This window comes from Fulmarus glacialis, unplaced genomic scaffold (genome assembly GCF_000690835.1).
Source record: "Fulmarus glacialis isolate BGI_N327 unplaced genomic scaffold, ASM69083v1 scaffold9049, whole genome shotgun sequence".
Lineage (NCBI taxonomy): Eukaryota > Metazoa > Chordata > Aves > Procellariiformes > Procellariidae > Fulmarus > Fulmarus glacialis.
The window spans coordinates 21,402-29,379 of NW_009231352.1; the positions used below are offsets into that span (position 1 = coordinate 21,402).

Consider the following 7,978-nt stretch of genomic DNA (forward strand, 5'->3'; position numbering starts at 1 on the left):
TTTGACTCAGCACATCACCTTGTCTGTTTTGCATACCATTAGCAAGCGTGAGGCTCTGTAATTCATATGTTTGAACGTTAAGAGAGTCCTGCCTATTTATAGTTCAGTTCCATCCAGGTACTTAAATTTCTCAGAGTCTTTCCATTTGAGCAGATGAAATATGTCTTCTGACACACTGGTCAATGTGAACTTTATCAATATGAGGATTATAGCTTCACAGCTTACAACTGACTGCTTTTAGCTGTCTTCTAGCCAAACTCGTTGTATCAGAGGATGCCTGCTGCAGATGATTGCATTTGAACCAGAATGTAAATTCCTTTGTTTTCTTTTCTTAAATCTCCTGCTTCCAAGGCTGTGGATCATTTTCGTATCTTAGTTTGTCTCCCATAACATCCTCATAGACAAGCTGATGAAATACGGACTCACCTGTTCCACAGTGAGGTAGACTGAAAACAGGGTGAACTGCAGAGCTCAAGGGGTTGTTGTCAGTAACAAAAAATCTGACTGGAGGCCAGTCATCAGTGGTGTGCTCCAGGGGTTGATTCTGTGGCCAACATTGTTTAACATCTTAATGATGTGGATAATGGGACGAAGTGCATCCTCAGCAAGTACAGATGACACAACACTGGGAGGAATGGTTGATACAACAAATGGGTGTGCTTTCATTCAGAAGGACCTCAATAGGCTGGAGACATAGGCTGACAGGAACCTTGTGAAGTTCAGCAAAGGGAAATGCCAGGTACTTCCCCTGGGGAAGAATAACCCCAGGCACCCAGACAGCCTGGGGGCTAACTGGCTGAAAAGCAGCTTGGCAGAAAAGACCTGGGTGTCCTGGTGGGTAAGAAGCTGACTATGAGCCATCAACGTGCCCTTGTGGCAAACGCAGCCATTGGCCTCCTGGGTTGCTTTAGGCAGAGCGTTGCCAGCAGGTCAAGGGAGGTGATCCTTCACCTCTGGTCAGCCCTGTTGAGACACATCTGGAGTGCTGTGTTCAGTACAAGAGAGGCGTGGGCATACTGGAGTTAGTCCGATAAAGGGCCACGAAGCTGATGATGGGACTAGAGCATGTGTCGTACATGGAGAGACTGAGAGAACTGGGATTGTTCAGCCTGGAGAAGAGAAGCCTCGGGGGCAATCTTATTATTTAGTGTGTATTGGCTGATGGGAAGGAGTAAAGGAGACAGAGCCAGGCTCTTCTCCATGGTGTCCCGTGACAGGACAAGAGGCAATGGGCACAAACTGAAACACAGAAAATGCCATTTAAACATAAGACAAAACTTTTTTACTGTGAGGATGGTCAAACACTGGAACAGGTTGCCCAGAGAGGCTGTGGAGTCTCCATCCTTGGAGATACTGAAAACCTGACTGGACACAGCTCTGGGCAGCCTGCTGTAGCTGACACTGCTTTGAGCAGAGGGTTGGACTAGACAGTCTCCAGAGGTTCATTCCAACTTCAACAATTCTGTGATTTTAGGTAACAGATATAGTTGTCATTTTGCCTAAAGAGCAGAACGATTCATGGGTTAACAGAATTTTCTTCTTTACTAAACACACAGAAACCAAAATGATTATGATTATGTTTTAGAGATTATCAAAATGAATGGATTGTGCTAAAATCTGTTATAGTTTTTTGAGCTATGTTTCTGCCAAGACACATAAACAAAACTGTTGACATTGCTCTTAAGTCAATTGTCAAACAACTTTGGTAGCTTCAGTGGAGAATATGTGTGTTTCAGATGCACGTAAAGCACCAGCAGTATGTTTTCATACATTAGTAATTACATATTTTTTGTGAAGACTTTGTATTTGAAATAGCATTGGACAATATTTATTCTCTTAGAACTCCATTTCTCTGTCTTCAGTTTTCTGTGAATCATGATATGTGAAGCATGCATATAACAAACACTTGAAGAAAAAGAAATTAATATAGCTATACAGTTGTTGAAAGTCATCGAGATCTGCTGTTGATATGCATTCCAAGCCTTCATCTTTTGAGATGTAGCCTTCTGCTGCTTTTTTACTTCAAAGAAGTACAGAAGTGCTATATATTCTTATGCTCTGAATTTAGGGTCTGGGAAGGAATTGCAAGTATTTTGACAAGGCTAGGATGAACTTTGAACTTGAATATGGCAGGCATATAGAATGTGTGGAGACAAGACATCTTGAACAATAGTCTTTTGAATAACCTTACTTGTAAAAACAGCTAAAGAATTTTTAGACAAGCCTAACTTTCTGATTTAGGATGTTATAATTTTGTAAATACTGTTCTGTATATTAAAAAAAAACAAACCACTATTTCAATATATAACATCTCTTTAATAGGAACTGAATACATTACAGCCTCAACCAAACTTCCGCCTCTGGCTTACTACTGAAGTTCATGCAAAATTTACTCCGATTTTGCTTCAGTCAAGTCTGAAAATAACTTATGAAGTAAGATCTATTTGGAAAGCTTTTATTGCATGTTTTCATGATGTATAGTAAACTGTATGTTTAGGTAGAATAAAGTTTGGATAATGTGGACTATTTTCATAACTGGTTTTGCCTTATATTTCAATTAGATGTAATACAAAAAATGCTGTGAATTTACCTTGAAAGATTTTTAATGATCATTTATAATGTATATGTGGAAATTTGCAGAAGCTGTGCTTTAAAAGGAGGGTTTGTAAAATTTCTTTCCAGATATTTTTTCCAACTGAAAGTCTGAACTGAAAGTATTTGTTTTGTGCTCCAAATTCTTTTATTCATTTAATCAGTGTTTCTTAAAGGCAAAAACCTACACAGGTGCTGAGACATGGATGAAAAACAAGGAATTCCTCCTTCTTGATGAATGTACTCATCTGAAGATCACAGAATCATACTTTCTCTTCCTTTATTTTTCTTTTTGGCCCCATAGCTTTATATTCACTGCACCCTTTTAACAAAAGTGGCTCTCCTCCCATATAGCAGAATATACAGTTAAAGGCCTTTATTAAAAATTGAGAGCTTTGCTTTCAGAATGGATCAACCTAAGGAATAACTGGTACCATGCTCCTCCAGCTTGTGGGAAAGTGCTCTAATCATTTATGCACTTATGCATTAATGTCCATTATGGATATCATGGATGGGGGTGCTACTAACTCTTCCATTGGTTATGGAGTGTGGAGATTTTGCCTACAGCTAAACCAAGAAGCTCTGACCTTTGAGAGTCCAATGTTGCTGACTTTCAAGAAGCCAAAATTGTTACACTTTTATATTGACTGCAGTATTTTTAAAGTTCTGGGGTACCTTCTTGCTTATATCGAGGGCTTCAGTGGTACAGAAACTACAGGACTGTATAGGATTGTCACATTTCTTTTCATCTAGCTTCCTGAAGTTACTGATGCCACTATCTTTGGAATAATTGGAACTTTACACTGGTGGAATATTCTAAGTCCTTTTGTTGCCTTTTATTACAAGCAGATTTTTTTCTTGTTAAATTTTGTTTTATTAAGTACTGTTTGTCATTTCATTAAGTTATAAATTGTAAGTTAGAATTTAAGAAAATAGTGCATAAAAGTATCAGGTTTTCTGTCTAGAACAGTGTTTTTCTTTCCAATGCAGGCACCTCCAGGGCTCAAAAAGAATCTCTTGCGAACCTATGAATCTTGGACACCAGAGCAAATTAATAAAAAGGGAAATTTGTCTCGAGCGCATTCTCTCTTTTGTTTAGCATGGTTTCATGCTGTATGCCAAGAAAGAAGAAATTATATTCCTCAGGTAATATTTTCCTACTGTTTTAAAAATTTACCCCATTTATTAGCTTTTATACGTGGAAGTATTTTTCATCAGGTATATGTTGGATCATGTTCAGAGATGAGTAAAACTTGGATACTTCTGGTGCCTGGCTTCATTATTGTCTCTGAATTCACTGCAAAACAAGGTCTTGGTAGCCTAAATTCCTGTCCCTCTGAAAATTCTGGTGCCTGGATGGGGTTATTTTGTGATTTGTGTACTAACTGATACTGATGCAGGAGTGAGGTCCCACAGAAAAGATTCTGTGAATCCTGTTTGCTTGGGACAGGAAAAAAATATTTTTGAAACATACACGATTGAATGGAAGATGTGAGAAAAGAGACGCTTTGGTGGGAAGGAGGAGATGATATTGTCTACTCTTTCTGCATACAAACCCTGTTCAAGCAGAAGGAAGAACAAGGGAATTTACTCATTTGTTGTGAGGATTATAATGGTTATCAGAGACTGTGATGTGTTTTTTCCTTAGATAAATTTTTGTTTAAAGCAACATTTCTTTCTGGTTACAGATGCTTAAATTAAACAGAACAAAACCCCAACCAACAAACTGTTCTGTCTTGTTTATTTTATTTAGACTAGTGGTGAAATTAATCTGTCATCTGAAAGATTTGATCTGGCAGAGCCTGGAACGTTTGAGAGTTTTTTGCTAGTTTTGACTAGCAAAATTTAGAAGGTTGTCTGCCTTTTGTAGTAACAGACTTTGACTATGGTGTTCAAGAAGTAGAATAGGTGAAAATATTTAAAGTACTGATCTGGTACGTGAACTCTCATTTGGCTTTGTTCAAATCCATGTTCTTTACCATCAGCTTTCCAAGTGACACGATAGGCTTACTGCTTTCTCCTTAATTCCACTGTAACTCTCCTTGTCTCGTGTGCAGACTTAGTGATGATTTTATATTTGCTTAAGTTCACCAGTTTCTAACATTGCTGGACTGCAATCCCAGCTAGAAGCTCTTGTATTTCATAATGAATTTCAGGTTGTTTTGGGTCCATGTACAGATTTGTCAAAAAAAATACATGAACACTGTTGAGAGACTGTAGGATATTTCCAGTTTATGACCTTCAGGGTGACTGGCTGATAGCTTGATTGTGATCTGTGGAGCAGCTGCAGTCTTGACCTGAGACTGTTATCCATCTCACTGGATACGTGCATGTTACCTGACACATTTGCACATTTCTCATACTGAGCTCCTGTTCCTATGATGTGATCCATATGCAAAGGTACAACCATAAGAAGATACAGCAACAGGAGATACCTTTGAGATCTGGATTTTCTAAGTTTTGTATCATATATATATCAATATTTATTTATACTTATCCATTTACATTGAAAGGTTTTTGTGATAATTACATACACATTACACATTAATGCTATATAAAGAATAATGCCACCAAGAACAGAAAGGAGGTACAAACTGAGAATGATTAGTTCGGTTCAGTAACCACATAATATTTGTATTTTACTTCACAATCATTATTGTGTGACTAAATCTTTGGGTTTCTTTTAATGGTAGGGTTGGACCAAGTTTTACGAATTTTCTTTATCTGACCTCCGTGCTGGTTTTGACATTATTGATAGACTCTTTGAGGGTAAGTCACTTCTTAAGGGAAGATTTCTCACCTCTGTAGCATAACCCTTCTGAATGTCTCTCATTTAAAATTTTTAGAATATTAAAAACTTTCACGGTAATTTTTATAAATTGGTTACTTTGCATGATTGTTTTGTTTGGAGTGGGGCCGTTCTGTTTAAAGGCTGCTTTGAAGGTATTTAGATTTTGCATTTGAATCTTCATTGGAATGTTTTCACAAATATAAACACATGACCAGGTAGTTAGGTAACTACATCAGTATGGGAAGTAGTCTGACCCTGAATCAGCTGTGCTTAGGCTTTATTGGGCTTTTCTGGATGTAGATCCAGACTCTGAGGAGATGTCTGTATTAGTAAACTGATAAGGGCTGGACACAGGCTCAAAACTATTCCATGATCAAGTTTATTTTTTCCCATATTTGGCTTATGCAGACTGGCATTCTCGTAGGCAGTGACAAGGCATGGTTTGTCAGATTAGCAGGGCCTGGAGACTCTTTCCAGTAGGCAACAGGTAAGAGGTTACCTTATTTTAGGTCAAAAGAGAGTTTAGCTGTATGGATGCAAGCCACCTTGTGCCATCTGACCTTGGATTCAAGCAGGACCTGTCCCATTTTACCATTAATAGAGATGTTGCCTGAAGAGCTTTATCTCTCTACAAAACTCAGATAAGAGTGGAGATGCTGCAAGGCTCATCACCAGTAAGCAAAGCTAGAAACACAGGGTGAATCATAATTCCATTTTTGGGTAAACCAATAATTTCTTTCTGCCAAGAACTATTCTTCTCAGCTTCTTGAGTTCAGAGGAATAAAAAGGAAATACAATGAAGTCTTTTGTCTCCATTACTTCCCAGTGTGAGCTCCCCCATATATTGAATAAATGAATTGAATATTAATTGAATATGAATGAATTCTTCATATTGAAACTCACTGTTAGATAGAGCCCACTTCATTGTTCTGTTAAGTAGTGTAGTAATTTCTTAATATTAGTTAATATGAAAAAGATTTTTTTTTTTAAAGTCTTTGCATTTTTTATAATTTCAAAGTAAGGTTAGGAACAGATATTTAGAAATAATTTATGATCATTGACTTAAATGAGATTAATGGATGATTAGTACTTCTGGAATTGGACCTTAGTTATACAGACTTGAAACATACAGTGATGTAAAGAGGTTGAATCACTAACTATCAATGATAATAATTGATCTAATCATTAACTATTGCTGTGAAGATAATTTTTCTTACTAAGGAATGATTGAAGTTACCAGTTACCACCAATAAAACCCTCCTTAAAGTAATTGCTTCTTCCCTTTCTCAAGGGAGTTTAAGTAGTACCTTTCTAATCAAGCTTTTACCTGCACCTGAAACCTATAGGGTATAAGTAGATCATTGTCCCATGCAGTTATTTTGTACAACTGTGATAGAAGGGAGGGAAAATAAGTTGTTTGGAACTTGTGGAATATAGCTAAGCCAGAGTAATCTAATTGCAACATCAATCTGACCAGGAAACTAATAGTAACATGCTTAGTTTTACGTGCTATGTTGTGTGATTTATGATGATTTACAAAGTACCTATCCTGGACCTCTTTGTGTTTGAAAGATGATATTTCCAGTAATGTTATCTATTTTGAGCATGATCTGGTTTTGGTTCAATCAAACAGTTTATTTTAAGTGATCAGATGGTACAAAATAGTGTATAAAATTTTGAACAAGGAAAATTCTTTTTATTTATGACAAAGGAGCACATAATAAAAATTTTAATAGCATCATTTCTGAAATGCATATAACCAATTGGTTTTTGTACAATAAAAAGCACTTCAAGACTTAAGTAGTATTTCTAGTAACTCATTTTGAAACACAGTAAGTGTTTGTTTTATCAATGACAGATATTTACAAACTCATTGAAGTTTCTGCAACTTTTATTATTTGGCAATATAGAAGAAAAACAATTAGAAATTAATTATTTGATGTGTTTGTATTTTTTTATTTCACTGAAGAGCTGCAATGACAAGAAGAAATGCTTATAGTGCAATGTTATGCATTGATACAAAACTAATATCAATTAATTTCTAGGTTCCAAAGACTTTCAGTGGGAATTTGTGCATGGCTTGTTTGAGAATGCAATTTATGGAGGCCGTGTAGATAATTACTTCGATATGAGGGTTCTTCGGTCCTACTTGGAGCAGCTTTTCAATTCACAAGTCATTGGCAGTTTAAATGCTAGAGGCAAGAAGATGACTAGTTTCCCATATTTGATCTCTTTACCGAATTCCTGCAGTATTTTGGTAGGTATACATCTTCTATCACCTAATATAGAAACTAAAATAAGTTATTTTCAAGAATTATTCTTGGAAATAAGTCCACAAAGAAAACCAGAGTTACAATCCAAAGAATATCTCCATTTATTTAAGACTTCTTTTACGTGGAGCACTAATTCTTAAGTTGTCAGAACGATTCTGCTAGTCTGTTCGGTCAGTCTCCTTTTTTATGATATCTGATTGGACTATGGTGCAGAGCAGCATAGCTATGAAGAACTGAGTAAAAGAAATTGGATCAATTTATGACAAAGAAAGATAGTGTTAAATTTTTATATAACTTAATATATTAACATAATAGCACTTTT

General features: G+C 36.4%; 1 protein-coding gene across 1 annotated transcript in view; it reads left to right on the top strand.

Moving 5' to 3' along the window:
* LOC104081696 (cytoplasmic dynein 2 heavy chain 1-like) overlaps positions 1-7,640 on the top strand; it is a gene marked incomplete at both ends in the record, with an annotated part of 28,125 nt that extends 20,485 nt beyond the window's left edge. The window contains 4 exons of the mRNA XM_009584535.1: positions 2,323-2,433; positions 3,583-3,738; positions 5,286-5,361; positions 7,429-7,640. Of these exons, the coding sequence (XP_009582830.1) occupies positions 2,323-2,433; positions 3,583-3,738; positions 5,286-5,361; positions 7,429-7,640 (555 nt within the window). The remainder of the gene's footprint in view (positions 1-2,322; positions 2,434-3,582; positions 3,739-5,285; positions 5,362-7,428) is intronic.
* Positions 7,641-7,978: the final 338 nt, after the last annotated feature.